Consider the following 23,909-nt stretch of genomic DNA (forward strand, 5'->3'; position numbering starts at 1 on the left):
CATAGGGTCCCCAACTGGGCTGCACCGAGAATGGCACTTTTTAAAAGTAACCGTTGATTCTTTGTGAAAGCTACCGATTGTTTTCAAACCTCTAAATTATGCAGCAGATGATGGATTATGTGGCACGCTTACTAAATCCACTAGTATGGGGAAAAACACCACAGCCACAGAACTGCGTAAATTCAGTGGCTCTGTTCATGGGTTAACTACTGACTGGAGACAGTTCACCTGCTCTTCAAGGGTCCATAACTGGCATAGATCCTCTGCACAGATCTCTACAATTCTTCACATATTTCCGGTCTGAACTCTTTAAAAACTCTACCCCACAATTAGAATGCTGCTGTTAAATATCTGCCTCTTTTGTGGTCTGGCACTGTGTTTGTTTAAAGAACAGAAAAAAGCAAAACCGGTAAGCAGGTTGTGACACAGCTGGTATAATTACTTCCTGAAATGCTACTACCCTTGTTATGAGACCTAGATCACTTCTTTCCATAAGGACATTGGTACAAAGAATTGGTTGCCAAAGACCAGGGCTGTGATTTAGAGTTTGGCAGATGCGTTAATCTGATTCCTCGTCCACCTTATTACAAATGCATTATATGCTATGGCCCTTGTAATAGGGAGGACAGATATCTGTAGTGTTTGTGATGGAGTGCCCTTCCACCAAGCTATAAATCAGGCCGACGGCCCGATTCAGAGCTTGGCCGGTGGATGACTTCATCACAAAAGTGGTGGATATCCTGATTGCTATATTACAAGTGCATGCTAGCTTATGGCACTTAAAATATGGTAGATGGGACCTCCGTCACTTTGTGATTGAGCATCAAGTCCATCAAACTCTAAATAAGGCTCATTGTATGTGGGCACAATGACAAACTACACTGCTTGGAATGTTGTCTTTATATAACGGGCCATGTGTTTCCAAGAGAACAGCCCTTACAGGAATTAGCTCAAAAATTGAGCATGTTGTGATATCTCTGTTGGGGTCACTTTAAGATAAGACTAAATCTGTGGAGCCCTCCTTTTCCAATATAACATTCCTATCATGCTAAAGAAGCAGCAACGCATCTGGCATGGTCAATTTCTGCATTGCTCACAAAGCATGAAATAATAACTTGGAGAGATCACATTCAACACAGCAACAACTCTTCCCTAAAACACTGGGCCAGTAACTCCACAAACGGCCCACTGGCTTTCTGGAATGTGCAAGATGTTGTGGGCGACTAGTGAGTATTCCTGTGCTCAAGATTTGTAACACTGAAGGCGAATCTGAAAGTTTGTTGCAGTCAGGGCCCTGGCCAAAGATTCTAAAACCTGAAAACATGTATCATGGCATGGAGGCAATGGCTCAAAAAACAAAGAACAGAGCAGATTTTTATATCAGGCAGTTCTTGCACAGTAAATATATTTGTAGGTGACTGCCACCTGCGACTGTTAACCCAACCAACAGTATCCCTAAATATAAAGACCTTTCAAGAGACAGTTCTACACTTCAATCTCTCTTACACATCTCCCGATTGTCTACCTTTTCCTCTCTCCTCCCATCTTGCAGTGTCCTTGTTTAGAAAAAGGTGGTCCTGCACACTTTGGCTCTGACCATGCGTGTTGTCTGGTACTGTTGGCTGAGCGGACTGTGGCTTTCAACACATAAGCTGTGATTTTTTTTAAATTTAAACAAGAGGAGCCAAAGATGAGTCTAATGCTACCATTAAGAAGGGGCGATGTTACAGAACAAGGGGACATTCGCGTGAAACATAAGCCATATTGCCAATAACTCTTCCTCTTTTGTCTGCTGTGCACATCAGGGGAAGTGGTAAGCAGCTTTTCCCCTGGCCAATATTTCTAGTGATTTCTTAGCATATATATTCACTAAAAACATTTAACAGTTTTCCCTTGTCTAAAGTGGTCGTTACATTCCTATTTCATTCAGGCAGTTTGGGACATCTTTAATCCCATGGAGGGGTCTTTGCAGTTCCAAATCTGGCGTCCATCTTGGTTATGTCGCAGAGCTTACTTTTTCAAAGTTTTGTTCTCTTATTACAGGTTTTGGCACAGTCTGCCAAGGGACATGGCAAAGTCCCTTGGCCTTTATTTCAAACCATGGTCATGTATGCACATATTTTCCTATGCACTGCTACTCCTCACTCCAGCTGATGGCAGCTTATGGCAGCAAATGGATGAAGGAATTGGTTATTGTGTTCTTCTTTTACCCGCTTGACAGGTGATCAAAGGTGAGGCTTTCTGTCAATTTGCCAACACATCCAGCTCCCGCTTCCAGCTGGTGGCAGTGACAACACAAACTGGGAAAGTAGGCAGACGACCATCTCCGCCTGTGGTACAGGGAGACATCAGCCTCAAAGACCTACAAGATGACGACCACAGGCCACCAGCAGCTCTAAGTTGGGAAGGTTTTCCCCTTCTGATCATCTCCGACGGTCATCACATCTAGGAGAGGAGAAAGAACCCCAAATTAAACCATTTATAAATTATTGGTAACAAGTTGATTAGGTAAACCAGTGTCTCTTACATATTTTAATATCAATGCATATTTAGTCACTGGCCTTTTTCTAAGGCAAAGAAAATAAGTTACTTACCTGTAATTGTAGATTTCCACTATTGGTATCCTTCCTAGATTCACATGCTTAAATTATTTCCCGTCATCGAAGTGGGAGTGCCACGGTATCATTAGAAAGCAGTATAATGTTAAACATAGTCTGGGAAAGAGACAAAGCCTTCACTATAGTAACACATCTCTGTCATTTAAAAGAGACTAAATTTCAACCAGTCAGGTTGTAACACTCTCTAGAACATTCCCCTCAGAGGCTTCTGTCGCTCAGATTTTAAGAGCATAAGTGTGAACATGTGTCAGTACCTAGGAGAAGGGGAGCCTCTCATGGGGAGGAGGGTGCGTCGCATGCAAATCTATGAAAGACACCAATGCTATAGAACTACAGTTATAAGTTACTAATTTTCTTCAACAGTATTGGATCTTTCATAGATTCACATGCTTGAATTAGATTAAATAGCAGTCAAATAGCACATTTTATCCAAACATTAAAATAAATGTGTACATATATGTTTATATATAGACATGTACAAATATATAAACAATGTGAAATGTGCACACTACATTAGAGGATGGCAGGGTATCACTTACTATCATGGCTCACCTTTACTGGAGAAGATCCCGTAATACCGCCTGGCCCACTGCCCCATCTCTGTGGACTGTGAGATCCCAGCAGTAGCACTGTGTAAAGGTGTGCCCACTTTTCCAGGTCGCTGCTCTAAAGATATCTTGGATAGACCCACCAGCAAATAAAGCTACCAAAGTCAATATAATTCTGGTAGAATGAGCTTGCCCATTAGTATGTAATGGTGTGCCAGTGTTTTGATAACAAAATTGTATGGCTTTAGTTATCCATCTAGCTTTGCTTTGTTTAGAGAGCAGATAACCTCTTCTAGGAGCACAGTATGCCACCAGCAACTGATTGGATTTGTGGAATTGTTTTGTCTTGGCAAGGTAAAACTTCAGGCATTACTTGACATCCAAGGAATGCAATTTCATTTCTGCTATATTCTTCGCTTCAGGGAAGAATGTCTTCAGAACTCTTGGTTCATTTAAGTGGAAGTCTGATGGAACTTTAGAAATGAATTTTGGAATCGTTCGCAGAATCACCATCATTTCTGAACTGTAGGAAAGGTTCTTGAATGGTGAATGCCTATATTTCACCAACTTGTCTTTCTGATGTTAAGAGCCAGCCGAAGAGCCAATTTCCAGGAGAGAAATGTAATGTCCACTTTTCTGTATGGGCTTCATGCTTTTCTTTAGCTGAGAAAGCACAGTGTTTAGTTGCCAGAGTGGAGGAGGACATCTCACTGGCGGGTAGACCCTTAACAGACCCTTGAGAAATTTCTTGATGAGTCTGCTAGACCATAGTGATGGTAATGCCGATGATCTTCTGAAGTGGTATATGGCTGCTAAGTGAACATTAATCAAAGCCTGAGCAAGACAGGACTGTGCCAGATGTAGCAAGTAAGGAAGGCTTTCTTCTGGTGTAAATGACACTAGGTTCCCGCTTGACAGTTGACACCAGGTGGAAAACCGCTTCCGTTTAAGACTAATTCTTGTTCGAACTATTGGCCCTAGCTCTAGCTAGAATATCTCTGCATTCTCCTGAGATATTCAGATGCACAAAATCATGAATTCAGGAGCCAAGCTGATAAGTGTAAGGGACTTAGATTTTCATGAAGTACTTGGCCATGGCTCATTATCAGTAGAGGCAGAAGTGGTTACAGTTGGGTGTGCGGTCTGGTCTCTCTGATAAAGTAGTTCTGTGAACCAATGTTGCCTAGGCCCTTTCGGAGCTATCAGAATGATCCTGCAGGGCTCAGCCTTCATCTTCATGAGAACCCTTGCGAGTAGAGGAGTCAGAAGAAAATTGTATGCACAGATTTCCGAACATTTGATCGAAAACTCATTCTCCCATGACCCTGGTTGTGGATTCCATCTTGCATAGAATTGGCAGTTCTGATTCTTGGTGGGTGCAAACAGGTCCAGATTTGGCTTGCTCCATTGGTAGAAAGTTTTCTCCAGGACTTCCTGATTTTGTTCCCAGTAGTGGCAGGTACTTCTAATTCTGCTCAGCATATTAGCGATGAAATTTTGCTTCCCCGGCACATGTTCCGCTGTAACCTGATGACAGATCGACCACTTTCAAATCCTTTGTGTCTCTTGAGACAGCACTTAGGATCTTGAGCCCCTTGTTTGTTGATATTACGCATTGTGGGAGGGTTGTCGGTGCAGATGGTCACTGCAGACATTTGCATTCTGAGCAGCAAGACTTGTAAAGCTAAGTGTACTGCCTTGAGTTCCAGAATGTTGATTAGTAGAAGTAACTGGGATGGTTCCCATATGTCGCTGACTTACAAATCTTGGAGTTGAGCTCCCCAAACCTCTAAGGAAGTGTCTGTTGAGATGGCTAACTGGGAAACTTGACGGAGGAATGTTAGGTCTGTGGAGAAATTTGCCTCTCGAATCCACCAGAAAAGAGCTGTGCTCATCCCCAGGGTGACAGGAACTATATAGTCAAAATAACTTTGTGTTTGTATCCATTGCCTGTCCAGTTCCTTTTGCAATTGTCACAGCCAAAGGTGGCAGAGTGGTACTAAAGGAATGCATGAGGACATCATCCCTAGCAGGAATTTGAAATGGTGAACAGAAAGTGGCTTTTTTCCTTGCACTAAACAGGCCAAGTACAGTAATCTTGTCCATCTTTCTGGAGTTGGAAATGCTTTGTTCTGCACTCTATCCAGTGTAGCCCCCAAAACACTTATCCTCATGGATGGCTGAAGGGCTGAATTTTTTTATGTGCAACTTGAGGCCCAATTTGCTGAAAAGGTGTAAGCATGCGTTGGTTGACCTCTCTGTGGATTGATGGGAAGGTGCCTTCACCAGCCAGTCATTGAGGTACAGAAAGACTTGGTGTGTTTCTTGTCTTAAGAATGCCACAACTGGAGCCAGGCACTTTGTGAACATGCATGGGGTGGAGTTTAGATCGAATGGGAGGACTTTGAACTGATAATGGCTGCTGGTACCTATGTATATATAGATTTTGGAGATCTAATGTCATATAATCTCAGTGGTTTACAAGCTGTAGGATATCTTAGAGCAAGACCGTGAGACATGTCTGTTTCCTGAGTTATTGGTTCAGTTTTCTTAGGTCTAGGATAGGTCTCTATTCCCCTCACTTCTTCTGGACTAAGAAAAAATGGGAGAAGAAACTTGTTACCTTCTCGTTTGCAGGGACTCGTTAAGCATGGTCTGGACTTCTAATCTGAGAAAATGAAGATGTTTTGGCTGGATCTGCTGGGATGGAGACAGGGGTGGTTTTTTAATGAATTCCATTGTGTGAATGATTGTAATCAAATCCAGCATTCATTGGTCTGTTATTCTCTTCTATTCAGAAATAAGTTTTGGAAATATTGCCTCAGAGACATGCCAGATAAAATTGAGGTGTAGCTGGTGCCTGTAATACGTCACTGTTGACATCCTGTGTCCTTTCCCTGGCAACCCAGCTTTCGTCTCTGGATCTGCCTTGTGTAGGCAGCCTGAAGACGTTGTCAATGTTGATATTGCAGGCGAAACTGCTGTCATCCAGGTTGGTATGATGGGTACCTGCATTGTTGTAAGAGAAGTGCACTTTAACTTGTGCACCACTAAAAGTAATTTTTTCGATATGCAGGGTACCCAGTGACTTGGCGGTATCAGTATCTGTCTTATTGGGTTGGAGGGTGTAGTCAATGTGCTACCTAAAGAGGGTTTTGTCGTCATATGATTGGTCTAGTATCATGCTTTGCACCTCTGGTCTGGAGGAAGTGCCTTTTCAACAACCCTGTATTTGTAGGACTGCTACTCCTGCCAACTGTCTAAAACCTGTGGATGCAATGTCCATGTCTCAATCAATTATTATTTCGGAGGATGAATGCTCTCCTTCTATCCAACCACATTTTGCGGTCATACTTTCTGAGCACTGTCAACTAGATTGCTGCTTGCTCTGTGAGCGCTGACATTGAAGAGAAGCACTTCCTCATGTTATTCAGGTAACTACCTTCTTTATGAAGAGGTGCTGAGATTGGTGCTGATGGATTTTTGGAATGTAGCTTGGCCATTGGTTGACTACTGAGTTGTGTTTTGGGTGTCCAATGAGGCAGGCAGTAGAAATTTCCAAGGCCTTATATTTTTTGTCCAGGCGTGGAAACACTGCAGCCACTGTGGGTGTTTTTTTGTTGTCTTTAGAACTTCTTCTCAAATGAAGTCTATGTTAGGTATAGCTCTGATGCTCTTACGGAAGGGTTCCTTAAAATTGTAGAAGAAGCAGTCAGCTTGCTTTGCTATTGGACGGTCAAACCTTTTTGCTGCACTCTCTATGAGATTATGGAAAGCTCCTATATCTTCAGAATGAGATAATCTTTCCACTCAGTGTAGATATCTCAAAGTTCCCCTTCTTCCAGGTCATCATCTGAAGACGAGGTGCCATGCATAGGTAAGGTTCTGGACTGTGGAAAATGCCTTAAGAAGGCAACTGTTGGGATGTTTCGTGGAGTTTTCGATGTGGAAGGTTGTAATGTAGGAGTTGTAGGAGGAGATGTTACCTCTTAAGAGTGGTAACCGTGGGTGGAAAGTGCTTATGATAATCTGGCAGGATCATTTACAAGACCAAGACCAATGCTCTTGCTATGCATTTCCACATTCCTCCTGGTACTGTTGCTGCTGATATGGCTGGAATTGTTCCTGGTAATGTGAGACCTCTTGCTGAGGATGGGAATACTCCTGGCCATAATACTCTTCCTCCTCGTCATCTTCCTGCTGAAATTTCACATTCAGCTACGTGCTGCATGCAACCCTAAAGGCACCATCATCATCTGAGTCATCCTCATCCAGGAGAAATCACTGGGTGGCAAGGGTGACATCTTGCTTGGGGATGTATGTTCTGGAATCAGAGATATGGTTTTACCCATTTCTTTTAGTTTTTTTCTGGGATTCTTCCTTCGTCATTGATGTTGTCAAAGTCGTCGACGGCGGTTTCACCGGTAATGCCATTGGAATTGGTTTAGCTGTTGATGGTGTCGTCGAGGCAGAGACCATTTTACCGTCAAAGGGATGAGCGCCGTAGACTATATCGTCTGTGGTCGTTGACTGTGATTCAATCACAATCATCGTTGTCACCGTCGTTATAGTCGACATTGTTATCACTATTATCGACCTTGTTGCCCTAGGCCCTTTAATTTTGAAACATACCAGAGTATTTATTTTTTTTACAAAGAAACCGATCATAGGCTTCAACCAATCAGATTGGCCCACCCTCTAGAACACTCCTGTGAGAAGCTTCACTCCATCAGATTTCAAAGCACAAGTGTAGGAGATACACCCACAACAAGAGAGTAAACAAGCATTTACAATGCAACGGTTTCGCCTTCGGAAAAGTTTGAGCTATTGGCATTGTAAATGACAAACTTTTTATTTATGTGTTGGTTTTGAAAACAGATAAATAAATGGCATTCTCATTTACAATGCCAATAGCTTACTCTGTCGCAAATGCAAGACGTATTGCATTTGCACACACACACCCACACAAGAGCCCCCCACACACACACACACACACAAGAGCCCCCCACACACACCACACAAGAGCCCCCCTTGGTCTTGGTTGGAATCAGACCCTGGCCTTGGGAGTCACTTGATGCTTCATCTTATAGAGATGTGAACCCTGACCTTGGGGCCTGAGTCCTGGCTCTGTGAAGGAGCTGCTGCTTCACCTTGATAAGGATTTGTGCCCTGTTATTAATCAATATTCCAGACAATACAATGACTTAAAACAGCGTTTAGCTGTTGTCAATGCTAAATACCTGGGCATACAACAATTTTTTAGTGGGAAAAAACTTAAAACATATCGTTACTGTAATATAAAGTTTAAACGTACTACTGTAGCCAACTGGTTTCACCTGCCCCTACTCTGTACTCAGAGGTGTCAACTTATTCCTGGAACCTAAACTCTACGAAAACCTACTTCACAGCATGGCTTCGGACTAACAATAACACTCGGTAATGTTCGCAGCGTGAGGGTGTCACTTTACATATACTCACGACCATTCATTGCTTTCTACAATCAAACAAAAATATTGAGATCTGAATAAACTCACGAGGCAAGTGTAAAAATAGTATAATTGCTATTTTTTGTTTTAATGAAAATATGGCAGCAATTTCCTTGTACGGACTTGAAACACCGCTGTCCAGATGACCCCCAGGGATTAGCTTTCTGGCTGCAGAGTAAACAGAGCAGGTAAGGCGCGTAGGGCAAACATCCGGGCCTGCGGCGGGAGCAGGGCGCAGCCGCCCATTCCCAGCCAATTAACCACTTAGGGAGCAGCTGTGAAGGCACCCCCGGGGAGCCGCAGGTAGCGCTGCAGGGCGCCGAGGCGGAGACTAGCACAGACCCGCACGCTCTGCCCTGGGGGTATGCGCCCCCCAAGGAGCCCCTTAAAGCGTACTTTGCTCTCAGAGTGGGGGCCTGAAAACTAAACCGGGACCCAAAAACTTTTTACCGAGCAAGAGCCATGCGCCTCGAAGGAGCCACGTCCTCGCTGCACGTAGCGCTTTAGGGCCATTTCGAAACTTGGGAAGCGAGAGAGCTACCATACAAAAGGTATTAGAGGGGGTTGGTGGTAAGAAAACAACGCACCCAGCACATTATTGGCACCGACGCTTGAAAAGTGGATCACACGAGGGCTCTGGAGGCTCAATCAGTCCGCGGCCATAAACCTGACTCTACTGCCCTGGTTTCTTCAGCGGGACAAGGGGGCGGGGGAAGCAACCTGAACACGTATCGTTCACCCTGCTGAGTAGGCATCCCATGAAACCCGGCGTGGGACCCCCGCTCCACCCCTCCCCCTCTTTAGCATGAGCGCTGCAAACGCCGGGAGTTTCCAACTTTACCGCTCCCGTCCCCCCCAGCGTGGCTCGACACACCACGAAGATGAGTGCGCCCCGCGGGACTTACTGCAAATGCCAGCGTGAGGAAGAGGAGTATCGCTGCTGCCACCGCTGTCCTGGCCATGGTGAGGAGTACCGGTCCGTGGCGCCCCTTCTGCTGTCTGGAGCGGCTCCTCGCGGGGCTCGTAACTCTTGGCGACCAGCTTTCATAAATTTCCCAGATAAGACATCTTGGTTGCTGCGCGAGGTGGATCCATTCTGCAGTGCTTGCTACATGCCAATCACCTGTCTCGGAGCCCGGACACCGTCACGCCGTCCCTAAACCAATAGAAAAGTAACAAGCACCTACGAGGACAGGGGGGGGGCGGGAGAGGAACGGACGGCGGGAGGGGGCGGGAGAGGACACAGGGGGCGGGAGGGGGGCGGGAAAGGACACGAGAGGAACGGACGGCGGGAGGGGGCGGGAGAGGACACAGGGGGGGGAAAGGACACGAGAGGAACGGACGGCGGGAGGGAGGCGGGAAACGTGGGGACGGCGGGAGGAGGGACACAAGGCAGGACAGCAGCAAGCACGGCCCGGCCGGACCAGACTCGGGGGCGTTCCCGGCGTCGCGTGACGTCGCCAAAGCCAAAGAATCTCGGGAACGCCCCCGTGTCTGGTCCGGCATTGACGGACGCCTCTCTGTTCCAATGGCTAGCCTCCATTTATGGAGCTAGCCAATGAAGCAGAGAGGCGTGTTCAAGTCACCCATACTAGAAACTACAGATTTCTCTGGAGGAGGAGCCTAACGGCTCCGCCCCCCAGCGAAACCTAAAAAGGTGAGCTTCCTAGGAGAGGCTAGTGGATCGCATGTGAATCTATGAAGGATTCCAATACTGGAGAACTACAGTTACAGGTAAGTAACTTATTTTCTTACTCCAGTATTGGAACTTTCATCGATTAACATGCTTAAATCAGATTAAATAGCAGTTGTAAAGCACTTCTGGAGCGGTTGACCTGCTGCTCGATGGCAATATGGAATGGTGCTGGATATCCATCGAACACTGCTTTGCCTAGAAAGACGATAGCCCTTCAGTGGTGCACTGTAAGCCACAAAGAGTTAATTAGACTTGTGAATGCCCTTAGTAATTTGTAAATAGACTTTTAAGCATCAGCTGTTGCAGTAGGAGCTGGAAAAAATGTTTTGAAGATGAGGAGCTCATTTAAATGAAAGCCTGAAGCGACTTTAGAAATGAACTTAGGGTTCATACAATGGATCACTCTATTGTCATGAAATTGCATGAAAGGTTCCTGAATGGTTAGGATACTAACTCCCCTGGCAGACATTAAAGCTACGAGGAGAGCAACTTTTCCACGAAATTACCTTCAAATCAGCTCTGTGAATGGGCTTGAACAGGTGCTTTATAAGCTGTGAGAGGACATATTGAGGTGCCAGAGCAGAGGAGGAGGTCTGACTGGTGTAAAAACCCTAAACAGCCCTTTAAGTAATTACTTAGCAATTCTAGTGGACCATAAGGAAAGCAAGGTAGATCTCCTATAGCTAGAGATAGCTGCCAAGTGGACCTTGAGGGATGCATGAGCCAATCCTGATCTTGCTAAGTGAAGGAGATAGTGGAAAATCTCTTGAGGCGAAGAAAAGAGTGGATGCACGTTAGCTTGCTGGCACCAAATGCAAAAACGCTTTGAATTAAGGTGTTAGGTTTTGTTAGAACTTTCTGCTCGGGCTCTGGATAGAATTTCCCTGCAGTCTGAATACAAGTTCAGAGGGGCAAACACATTGTGCTCACGAGCCAGGCGATAAAGGGAGGGATTTGGGGTCCGGATGGAACACTTCACCCCAGGACAGTTTCAACTGGATGTGAGGTTGCTCCGAGAGAAGAAGAAGCTCCGTAAATCAGAGCTGGCATGGCCAGGACGGGGCTATGGGGATCATCCTGCATGGTTAGGCCTTCATCTTCATGAGGACTCTTGGGAGGAGAAGAATGGGAGGAAAGGCATGGGCAAAGATGCCGGACCATGCCATTGAAAATGAATTTTCCTATGATCTCCGATGGGGATGCAAACTTGCGAAGAACTGGCATTTCTTGTTCTGGGGCGGGGGGGGGGGTCACAGAGAGGTCAAGACTTAGCTTGCCCCACTGGAGAAAGATGCTCTTGAGAGTTTTCTGATCCACTTCCCATTCGTGACAAGATGATCTTAGTCTGCTTAGTATGTTTGCTATTGTGTTTTGCTTTTCAGGAACATTTTCCGCTTGTAGAGACACTCCGTTGTAAATAGCCCACTTCCAGAAGCACTGTATCTGTTGAGAGAGGAGGTGTGATCTTATGCCGCTTTGCTTGTTCATGTACTGCATCGTGGCCATATTGTCCATCCAGATGAGTACCGCCGAGTTCCTTATTCTTGGAAGGAAAGCCTGGAAGGTGAGCTAGACTGCCTTGAACTACAACAAATATGAAGAAGATGAGCTTTTACCACCAGCCACTGACCCGCAGGTCCTAAAGGTAAGCTCCCCATGGGAAGCGGCAGTAATTATGACCAACAGAGAAGGCAGACTCAGGAACGACAGATAGATTTTTTCGATGCGTCCACCAAGATAGGGCATTGATCATGGCCGGAGTGATGGTGAGTAGATCGTAGATTGCCTGTAGCCACTGTTTTGTCCAGTTTCTCCTGGAGGGGACACATCCTTAGACGGCTGAATGGAACCAGGGGGTGCACAATGACATCATCCCCAATAGGGCTTTGGAAAGGCAAACTGAAAGAGACCCTTTTTTTCTTATCAGTTCTGCTAAGGACGTTAGTTTTAATTGCCTCACCACTGAAGAATATGCTTTGTTGAGCAATGAATGGAGCATTGCTCCTAGGATAGGGATAGTTTTTTAAGGATGCAAGACTGCCTTTCTTGGATTCAGGCTAAGGCCCAGCTTGTTGAACAGTGTTGCACAGGCTGCCGTTGATGCCTGTGCTGCTCGAATGGACGGCGCCTTGACTAACCCAATTGTCATATATGGGAATACTTGGTGCCTTTGTTTTCTTAGGAAAGCTGCTGTCGAAGCCAAACACTTTGTAAATATTTGAGGGGCAGATTTAAGGCCAAAAGGAAGGACTCTGAACAGGTAATGGCTCCTGGCTATTGTAAATCATAGGAACTTTCTCTGGGATAGGTATTTTGAAATACGCACACTGAAGGCTACAATGGTAAATGTTTCCGCTGTGGGGCAGAAAATGCTGATATAGAACACATTTTTTTTAGTTGTGTTAAATTGACTTTATTTTTGCGAGATATGGAACGTTTTTTATCTAACATTTTAGGGGATTCACTCTGTATCACTCCCGCTTTGATGCTCCTAGGGATGGGGCACTCTGTTTCAAAAGGTTGTAGTATGTATAAACACAGAATGTTCTTATTTGTAGCAATGACTGTGGCCGTTTATGCATTGCGGGGGTTGGTTATGTCCTGAACTACCAAGGTTTGATGTTTGGAGGGCAAAAATGTATAGATTAGCCAGTTTGGAATCTTGTCTATATTCATCAAAGGGGGAAAGAAAACGGAAATTGGGGCTTATAATATGGGACCTTTTCTTGTTTATATGAATAATTGATGGTATTATTACGTAATTATATATAAATGTATGATTTCCAATTAGTATGATTTTCGGAGTATCTATTAGCTAGTGTATATCATTGGGGTATCCTGAGGATTGATTGACTGCATGACTACCTGTCTGTTTTTTGTTGTTGTATATATTAATTCATAAATATTAACTTTTTTGATCATTTAGTAGCCTTTGTATGGAGGATATTTATATACTTATTTTCGGGTGTATTACCTCTCTAAGGTATTTAATTTCTGTATTTCTGATTCATTGAGTTTTATTTCTACTGAACTGTCATATCATGTGTCTGAAATTGTGGAAATAAAATAAATTTAAAAAAAAGAAGGCCTATGGTTGCCATGTAATCCCCGTGATTTAAGAGCAATAGAATGTCCTGTAAAGTCATCATGAGGACTGTTTCTTGAGGTAGGCGTTGAAAGTTCTCAGGTCTAAAATTGGCCCCCTTTGTTATAACGTTTTGTGGACCAAAATGAAACGGGAATAGAATCCCCTCCCTCGTTGTAATGTGGGAACTGGTTCTATTGCTCTTTTCTTGAGCACTGTAATGATCTCTAACTTGAGAAGATGTAGATGCTTTTGAACAGAGGGTTGAGGTGGAGAGGGGAGTGGAATTTGAACAAATTCTAGACTATGGCCAAATTGAATAAGTAGTTATAACTTGCCAGCGATGGAGGTAAACAGAAATGTTGCCCCCTAACTTGGTTGATGATAAAGGATGGATAGCCAGAGCCTGTAGGTAGCCATTAGCAATGGGCTGTGTCCTTGCCTTGACGTCCCACTGTACCTCTTGGTGCAGGTCGACTTTAAGCCGTTGGTGGTTGACGTTGGGAGTACTGGGATAACAATTGCTGTGAAAATATAATCAGGGTAACAATATTTTTGGTAACCTCCCCTGTAGAATGGGAGGCCTTTTTCTCAGGTGCCCAGAAAGGGCACTTCCCTGTATTGAAGCATACTCGGGACTTAGCTCTGTCTGCATTTGTTTTGATAGCTTGCAGTGCCTCATCCACATGCTTGACGAAAACGGCTTCCCCATCGAAAAGGAGATCTAGTATTTTGGTTTGGACCTCAGGCCTGAACGAAGTAGGCTTTAGCTAACCCTGGCTGTGTAACACAGCAGCTCCTGCAATTTGTAGAAATGCAGTAGTGGCAATATCCATGGCACAGTCTATCACTTCCGATGATGTGCATTCTCCTTTCTGGAGGACCTTCTTGACCTCTGCTTTACTGTCCTTCAGGAGCTGTTCCAAATAAGGGGAGATATAGGATCTCACTTGGAGATCATATTGACCAAGAACAGCGAGTGAATTTGCTGCCCTAACTGTAAGTGCCAACATTGATGGAAACCTTTTTTGATCGGCTGTGTGCTGCCTGTGAGATAATGGAATCAGGCTTTGGGTGACCAGTGAATCCAGCAGAAGCATCTTCTGGAGCTTTGTATTTTTTATCCAGGTGGGGAAAGACCACATTTACTGTGGCTGGAGTCCTAATGACTTTTAAGCCCTCTTCCCAGATGCAGCTCACCACAGGCATAGCTCTTACGCTCTTCTGTAATGGTTCTGTGTAAAGGGCATAGGTAAACCAAACCTCTTTGCTGCTCTTTCCAGCAAGTTGTGGAAACCTGGAATTCCTGTTGGAAAAGAAGACGGTTGCGTGGGTATCAGATAATCATTCCATTCTTGGTGGGGGTCACAGATCTCACCCTCTTCCCTGTTGTCATCAGAAGTTGCAGGGTCATGAAGAAGAGTAGATTGTGGCATATGGCGGACAGAAGTAGGCAATAACAATGTTGTTTGTTGGAGAGTTGATCGAGGTATAGGTAGAGATTTTGCTGCTAACGAGACTGACGCTGTGGTAGCAGGTATTGGGGGAAAACACTTACTATAATATAAAAGCATGAACAGTAAGTCCATAACTAGTGAAGAAGGCAGAGACACAATTTCCTCCCAATATTGCAAACATTGAACCTGAAGGGCGTGAGTTCTGTAGGGTTGGGCACATACCCAGAAGGAACTGCGTCATCAGAGTCTTCCTCAGCTGTGATGGAAGCAGTGGTCACACCTTCCTGAGAGGTGTGCTCAGGGGTTAAATTATTTCCTCCTGTTTTTGCTGTTTTTCCTTTAACCTCTTCGAGGCTCATGGCGAGCTCAGCTCGTCATGAGGCACAGTGGAGCTGTGCTCATGACAAGCTGAGCTCGTCATAACGGCCATGGAACGCCCACGCTGGTCTAATTCCCCTCCTGTGCAGGCGTTCCATTGTGTGGGCGGAGTCATGACGAACTCAGCTCGTCATGAGTACCGTGGCGCCGTAGGTGGCTCCCTCCCCCCCTGTGCCGCGGGGGAATTACCCCCACGGCGAAGGGGTTAACAACGGGATCGTCAATGTCGTCAGGGATATCAAATGGGAATGTGAGTAACAATGGCGAAACAATGGTGTCTGAAGACGGATGTTGTCGAAGTTGTTGATGACGTTGGCGGAAGTGGCATCGTCGATGGTAATACAGTCTTCAACGCCAAGGCCGTAGTCACCTTGAGCGTCAACGATTTAGGCAAATGGGTCATCGACGAGGATGTCATTGAGGAACCGGCTGAAGGCAGAGAAAGCATGGATACAGAGGCAGTTGCCGTTGACGATGCTGTGAATTTCTTTGTTGACGACAGCAATGGTCTTGTCGATGGTCTTTCATCAGCGGTTTGGCAACAGGTGGAACAGAAGAAGGCTTTTTGAAAGAATGCTGCACTTGAGGGGGTGGTGTAGGTGGTTCAGACCTAGTTTTTTCTGGTCTTTTTGAAGAATGTATTTTTAAAAAATTCCATCTTCTCCTTACGCTCTTTTTGAGGAGATTTAGAAGAGCCTAACCTGTAAGACTCATGAGTGTTTTTTTTTTAGGCTTTCTTAGATCGCTCAAGAGAAGAGTGAGAATGGGGAGACCTCTCCCTCTTATGTGACCTTCTGGAGGAGAATGAGGATGCCTCCTCACTGTCGTCACTAGATACTGTCTCTTTCCTTGCCTTAAGCCTCTGTAGCCATATCAACAGCCACCCTTCATGGTCTTTCAAGGTTTTATAAAAAAAGTTATGACATACCTTAGATTCTTTGGCCTTATGATCTGGATAAAGGCAATAAATGCAGTTCTTTTAAGGGTCATCTGAATGGAGTTTCTTCTAAGAACAGGTCCACAGGCCCTAAACAGGTTCTTCTTCTCTTTATCTGACATGACGAAGTCAAAATAAAAGTAAAAAAATACAGACCCAAAATGGAGTTAAAGAGTAATCTTTATATATCCTGAAGCAATAAAAGGGGTTCTAATCCTTAGAAAAACTGTAGAACAAGATGGCTGAGAAGAGCACATGACGTGCAGTAGAAAATATGAGGGGCTGAAACTTCTCACAGGAGTGTTCTAGAGGGTTGGGCAATCTGATTGGTTGAAACCTACATTTTGTCTTTAAAAAAAAAAAAATTGACTATGGTATGTAACAAAATTAAAGGGCCTAGCGCCTTTTCAGTGTATGTTCAACATTGCATTTCTATTATAATGTAGCATGGGACTCCCATTTCAAGGACGGGGAATGATTCAAGCATGTGAATCTAGAAAAGTTCCAATACTGGATTAAATCTGCACTAGAGCTGCTCTGCCTCCAATTTGTTGCAACTGACTCTACTCTTACAAGATCACACACACTTAAAATTCTATACAGACAAGGATAGTTTTCTAAGCCTTCGTCACAGGCAGGATGCTGGGGTACACCTTTAACCCGTTCCATGCGTCGGTCAGCCTGTCACAGTGGGCATGTGCGGAGGACGGCTGGGGGCTGTCCGAACCCCGCCAACTCATTAATTCTCCAGCACCGTGGCGGAATTCACGCCACGGTCAAGGTGATAACACAAGAGGGATAGTGCCATCATTGCAAGGATAGAACATCTTCTTCCTACTTGCATGTTGCATTTGATAGGGCTCAGAAACAGAAGCCAAAAGAAAGACTCTGGGTCATTTAAAGTTTGGTGGATGGTATATCCATAAAAAATGCGAAGACGTCCCAACCACCTTATTTAAAGAGTGTATATACACACTGAATTTTTAGCAGATATGCAGCATGTGTGTGTACACGCTTAGGGTGGACAGGACACCTGCTTATATTTGGCAGATGTGCCACATGGACACAATTCCAAGTGTCCTTCTCAGTCTCATGAAAGGCTAGGTTCTGCACCACCACATGGCAACATTTGCAGCTTAGATTGAACTTATAGACACCCCTGCCACCTGAGGTCAGCAGGTGGGTGTACCAGAAAAGATGCAGTGACACCTCAGAACGGCTCTCTGCACCTTCTCGCTACATGTGTGCTGTAAGATCAATGTATCTCCCTTTCCCAAAGTGGGTTACTTACTTTCTATTGTGTTTCCCGGAAATTCCACGCTCCCCTCATCGGTGGTACTTACTTGCAGGTATGCTCATTCAGCTCCTGGCCCTTGGCCCGACAGCGCTCAGCGCTCCGTTTGCAGGAGCACTCACATGTGTGTGGGTCCTGCTGCTGCTTCCGCCGGTCTGGGCATGGAGCACAGGAACGTGGCCTGTCAAAGGAGAAAGAGTGGAGACCACATAAACAACCACATTCAACCATGATTCAAACTTCACATATAGGTGTTAGGGGGCCTCCAGTGTGGCAACAGATTGATCCCTGGAAATGGAACCGAACCATGAGCACTTGGAAAGACAATTGTTGGTTTGGAAATCTATCCATGGAAAATTAGTGATTTATTCCCAAATACACATGCTTCCAGAGGGAAGAGAATTCTGCTTCCACACCCTCTGTGATATTTCTTTTTCACTTTTTTTCAAAGACCAACTAGTAGGACTATTAAATATTTTATTCTAGGAACTAATGCATTTGGAGGAAGATGTGGTGATGCTCAAACCTTTTTTAGGATATGCAATTATCTTTTAAGATGGAAAGAAATCGATATACATTATTCACAAGGACTATTCGATCTCTAAGGCAAATAGATTTCATATTATCAGTGGCACTTTAAGGTATAGGGAGATAAAATGAATCTATTGGCAGTCACTCTGAGGAGAGAAAAATCCTTCTTTCACTCTCACTCCAATCTAACTAAAGTCAAATTGGGGAAATTACTCAACTTAAATATATAGGAGGCTGAGATGAAGTTGGCCCAAGTGATACGGTGGGGTGGGGATAGCGACGCAGCCCAAACTCGGATTATTATAGCAAAGTGAGCTATAACAGAACTATCACAGCTAAAGAAGCAAGCAAATTTGTAGCTTGGCGATCTAAAATGTTTGAGAACAGTGAAAGAGCAGGACATATGTTGGCTGTAAGAATTAAAGAAAGAGAGTCTGCCACACGTATTAAAAATATCTTTGATCCGGATGTTGGCCTAGTTACTGATGAGGAAGCCATAGCTTTTGCTTTCCAAAAATGTTATCAAAAACTATATAACGAGGATTAGTGATAATGAGGCACTGCAGGTAAAAATTCTGGAATATCTCAAAGAAATTAAGGTGGATGCATTAACCTCGGAAGAACTAGATATATTAGATGCAGAAATTAGAATAGATGAACTCTGGCAAGCTATAGACTCTCTCCCTACTGGAAAAGCTGTTGGTCCAGACTACCTACCGGGCAAATTTTATAAGGCTTTCTGACCCCAGCTTACTCCTGTCATGCTGGAAATGAGTCAAAAATGGGGATAATCCTCCTGAATCATGGCGAAGAGCTAGAATCGTTACTTTCATAAAGAAAGATAAGAGTCCATCCGATATGGGGTCCTATCACCCAATCATGCTAATTAATAGCGACATAAAAATACATGCTAAGGTCTTTCCTAATAGGCTATCGGGGTGATTAAGAAACTTGTGTCCTCTCAACAACATGGATTTGTGCCTGGGCGAGAAACGACTGTTCATATTCGCCGCACAATTGCGTTATTTGATTTTACTAAGGTTTCAGGAGACCCTATGGCCTTAATTCTGCTAGATGCGGAAAAGGCCTTTGATAGGGTCTCCTGGCCTTTTTATGGGCCGTTTTGAGGCATTATGGTCTTGGGGAAAGATTCATCCGGGCTATTCAAATCATGTATAAACAACCACTGGCTCAAATTTCGGTTATGGGGATTCAGACAGGCACAATTAATATCTTAAGAGGTACACGGTAGGGATGCCCCTGCTCCCCTTTATTTTTTGCAATTTATATTGACCCCTTAATTAAAAAATGTCTTTCTAATGTTTTGATTCGTCCAGTTATAGCTAAAGGTGGAGATACTAAAATCCTTGGTTATGCGGATGACCTTGCCATCTTGACAGATTCCCTGCAGTTTGCATTGCCAGGAATTCAGATCATGACATCACAGTTTGGTAGGCTATCAGGGTACCATTTGAATGATGCCAAGACTCAAATAATATGCAATGATAAAATCTCGCTGGTGGACTCTCGGGCTATCGGTAAGGCAAAATATCTCGGGATAGAGATAAGTTCTAACCTTGAGGAGATTGTGGAGATTAATTTAAAACCATTGCTAGGCAAAATCGAAACTGATGCTCGTCGAATGAATAATCTGCAGCTAACATTGATGGGCAGATGCAATGTCATTAAAATTATTTTTTTACCTAAGATTTTGTATTTTTTTAGAGCAATTCCTTTGGCGTTTGATAAAATTTGGTTTAAAAAAGTGGAACGTATAATTTCCTGGTTCGTATGGGCCGGTAAACGACGTAGGCGAGCTATGAAGTTTATGGCGCTACCTAGAGAGAGGGGGTTGGTCCCTACCGAACTTCCAGATCTATTATTGGGCAATAACGTTAAAGCATATAGCGGAACTACTGGATGGGGAGGATCCGGATGGGTCAGATAGATCTATTTATCATTTAATCTATTTGGAAAAGGCTAGGGGGCTTTTATTTAGACATATTGATTATGCTTACTTTAAACGGGTGAGGTTTAAGGTTCTGTTGGCGGCTTTTAAAGTCTGGACGCCCGTGCGGAAATTATATAATATAAGGAGATTACACTTATATACCCCTGTTACAGAAAATACTCTCCTACCGGAATTTTTTTTGGGGATGGATATTTCAGAGAATGGATAGCACAAGGATTTACTGTAATTGGAGATATTGTCTCGGAAACAGGGGTACTGACTTTTGAATGTTTAAAACAGAAATTTGGCATTAGTAATCAGCATTTTTTCAAATTTTTACAGATCCGAGATTTTTTTTCAAGAAAAACAGCTAGCTGGACCTGTATTTCACTAGTTGAAGTATTTAGGGGGGGGGGGGTAATCGACTATCTCCATGATTTATAAAAAATGGCAAATGAAAGAAGGAGTGATGACTTAACTAAACAATTTAACCGTTGACAGATGGGACTACATGCCAGTCAGGAGGTTTGCGAAGATTCATTAGGTCTTAGTCATACTGCTACTATATCCGCAAACCTCCAGGTCCAATGTTTTAAGACATGGTTTAATCTTTACATAACCCCACATAGTATACAACAATGGGGCGGGGTGGTGGGGGTTAATTGCCCTAGATGTGGGGAATTGGCTGTAGATAGTATCCATATGTTTTCATCTTGCCCTTGTTTGATCCCATTGCTTAACAAAATTGAACAACGGTTAGAACAAGTGTTTGGATATACGATACAACTACCACCTCAGGCTATAATGCTAGGGGTAGCAGATTTGAATATGATTGAACCAGAGCAGAAGTTATTTTTTAGAGCAATGGCTTTGTTGAGATTGTGTATAGCAACGGTATGGCTAGACCCTGCCCCCCCGGAAGTGCATGAATTGTTTAGCAAATTTATAAATGTTGGGAAGTGGGAGCTACTGGTTTTCAAGAGGAGAGGTTTGAGGGCTCGAAGAGAGGGGGAATTGATATGGGTGCCCCTAACTAATTGGCTGAATCGGGAAAATTAAGGGCATGTGAAGCCTGATGAAAACTCTGATGAAATGGATGTTGTTTGCTTTTCTTTTGGTCTCTGACTTAGCCCTTGTTTAATCTTAAAGCTGTTGCTTTGAATGTATCTCTCTTTTTCTTTTTTTTACTTTTTCTTTTTCTCTGGTTATTGTGTTTTTCGATCCTCCTGTAGCAGTCCTTTGGGGGGAAGGAACGGGTGGGGGGGTGGGTGAAAATAGAAAATTTGAGTAATGACATAGATATCATGTATTGTATTATCTTCTTTTTTATGTTTGACTCTGTTTTTATGTCATTTCTCTAATAAAAATTAAAAAAAAAAATATATATATATATACATAGGAAAGAAGATATTTTATTATTGGATTCTGTTTACTTCACAGTGAGATGACAAATGAAATGTTAGTCTAATGTACTGTCTGCGGAATTCTTTGCTTGTGTACACTGTGCTTAATCGATCAGACAATGATTCCTATTGAAGTGAAGAATATAAATTCAACTTAAAGTCTTGCAATTTCATTTAAAAGTAATACCTTCATGTGGCAGTGTCTCCTCAATTCAAAGAAATTGTATTTAATCTATAAAAAGATGAATAACTTTTTCCAAGTGACTCATATGGAAATTAAACTATTACTAACAAAGACCAATATATGGCAAAATGATTCTCTTATTTGTAGAGGTTGTATTGAAGCTACCCTGACGGTAATCCATGGAGATACTAGTTTTTTCTACAAACATATTAATGAAGAGCTGAACGGTTCATTACTCCAAACCTTTAATGGCAGCTACATTATTGGGATTACCTTCCATTATTCACAGATGTTCTAATTAAAAAGGGACACGTAGTTTATTCCACTGAGGTATCCTATGTCGCGCCAGGACCGCTGAATTCATACCAGATTTTCAGAATATCTACATACGATATATTTATATACAATTAATCTAAACTGGAGCTTACAATCTAGTTGCTATCCTGAAAAATCCAGCCTGAGCCTAATGCATCTACCTTGATTAGCCCTGTTATACCCTCAGAAAGAAAATTACTCTATATATCTGGAAACTATTTAAATTATAGAACGACAAATCCTCCAATAATGGAGGGTATATTTTAAATATAACAGTTTATTCACAAAATATTTTTTCCTTCTCCAAGAGACTGTTTATTCTACTGCAAGACACCTTTCCTTTTGTGATACATTCTAATAAATATTTGATTGCTGAGAAATGTTTCCTACGTTTTTCAGAGACTATCAAATTAATGAAGATGATTCAGATCGATCTGCCAATTTGCTGGGATACTGTTATTATATTTTGAGAGCCTCTCTAATATATCTTGAAATTAATTCTGAGGAATAGATCCTATATTTTTGAGCAGACTGATCTATATTTCTAGAAACTGTCTCCACCATTGGGAGATTATTTTCATATAATATATTATACCTATTAAGAAGAGCATTTATCTATTGTGTGAACTTGATTAATTTGTTGGTATAACTCTACTCCTATATGCAAGTAGATAACCAGTCCTATGTCAATATAAAGTTTGGCTGATATACCAATCTCACTGTAATTTACCAGGGATCATTTTATAATTCATAAACAGATTAATTTTAACAGGCTATTCAATAAGTTTCAGAATTTCCATCTATCTTAAGAAAATACAGTGAAATTATTGTCTTATTTCTTGATTAGTTAATCTGTTGATAAAATGTATGTTTATATGAAAATGCTTTCTGAGGAAATAGCGCTGTGGTGGATAATGCTACTCTAGTTTAGGCCTTTTAGCAGAATTTTTCTTAGTTGAATACTAGGATGTGCAAGCATGTTTCTAGATTTAACAAACCTATCTGATTTATTGTTAAAAACTGCTGAATAATGTATCAGTAACATTTTCTATATTTTAAAAACATCAATGTTATATTTTAAGAGTATCACCATGGGAAATGTATTTATTAACATGAAAAATGGTCGCCTAGTTTTACCAAAGCGGTTATTGATATATTTCTGGAAATTAATTTAGAGAGATGTGTCAATATATAGGGAGCATATCGTTTTATCTTGAGGAACTGTACCTTTTTGTGTTGATTTGTGAATTGCAGAAATGTCTTAATCTATCTGCATAGTTTTCCTGAATTTCAGAAATGTTTACGTGCATTATTGGATTAAAACATTCTGATAACTCCCACAGTTCTTTTGGAGACAGAATGTTCCTATATTTTCAATAAATGCCCACATTAATCAATTTATTAATGTATGATTTATTTATTTTTGGCCAATACTACATTAAGAGACATGTACGCTCGTTGGCAAGAATTTTGTAGGACTCCGATACATTTGTCAATACATCAAAAAATGTATATTTTATTCTCAGAGCTTTGTTTAATGTTCTTGAGTGAAGAATACTGCCTTCAATTAGCAATTACTATTGAAAATGTCTATAATTATTAAGAAGTAGATGCATTGTTCTTGAGGCAACATTGCACTTATTAAGTGACAAATCTTTAATTTCCGTAGAACCAAAGTGGTTATTTTTTATTTTTAAGAATAAGGCAATTGAAGTTTATTTAATGCGCTCCATCAGTCCCTGTTTAATTTATTGTGATATGAATCATCTGTCCACGCAAGTGAATATATTGGCTGTTCTTTGTTTTACCCGTAGGAGCTGCAGCCATAGCATTAGATACAAATGTGTGTATAGAACTTTTAACAGACTCTTCACTCCATTAACCATAATCAGTTTTAAAATGTAACATATTTCTGAAGAGAAGTAATTTATTCTAGGACTATTGCTGTATTCTCAAGGATTTTACGCACATAACTAACTTCTGCTGAATCACACAATTGACAGAAGGTAACTCTGCTAATGCACTG

At 42.6% G+C, this 23,909-nt stretch overlaps 1 protein-coding gene across 2 annotated transcripts in view; it reads right to left on the bottom strand.

Annotated features, from left to right (window-relative positions):
* Nucleotides 1-2,039: 2,039 nt before the first annotated feature.
* Nucleotides 2,040-23,909, bottom strand: part of VEGFB (vascular endothelial growth factor B) — a 315,982-nt gene continuing 294,112 nt past the window's right edge. Inside the window, exons 7-8 of one of the 2 annotated variants that reach the window (XM_086938146.1) lie at nt 17,549-17,680; nt 2,040-2,445 (exon numbers count right to left, since the gene is read on the bottom strand). In XM_086938146.1, the coding sequence (XP_086794272.1) occupies nt 2,424-2,445; nt 17,549-17,680 (154 nt within the window). In that variant the 3' untranslated portion in view covers nt 2,040-2,423. The remainder of the gene's footprint in view (nt 2,446-17,548; nt 17,681-23,909) is intronic. The other variant, XM_086938147.1, reaches the window with a different exon arrangement.

The sequence above is a fragment of the Lissotriton vulgaris genome, chromosome 9 (assembly GCF_964263255.1).
Source record: "Lissotriton vulgaris chromosome 9, aLisVul1.2, whole genome shotgun sequence".
NCBI classification, from domain to species: domain Eukaryota; kingdom Metazoa; phylum Chordata; class Amphibia; order Caudata; family Salamandridae; genus Lissotriton; species Lissotriton vulgaris.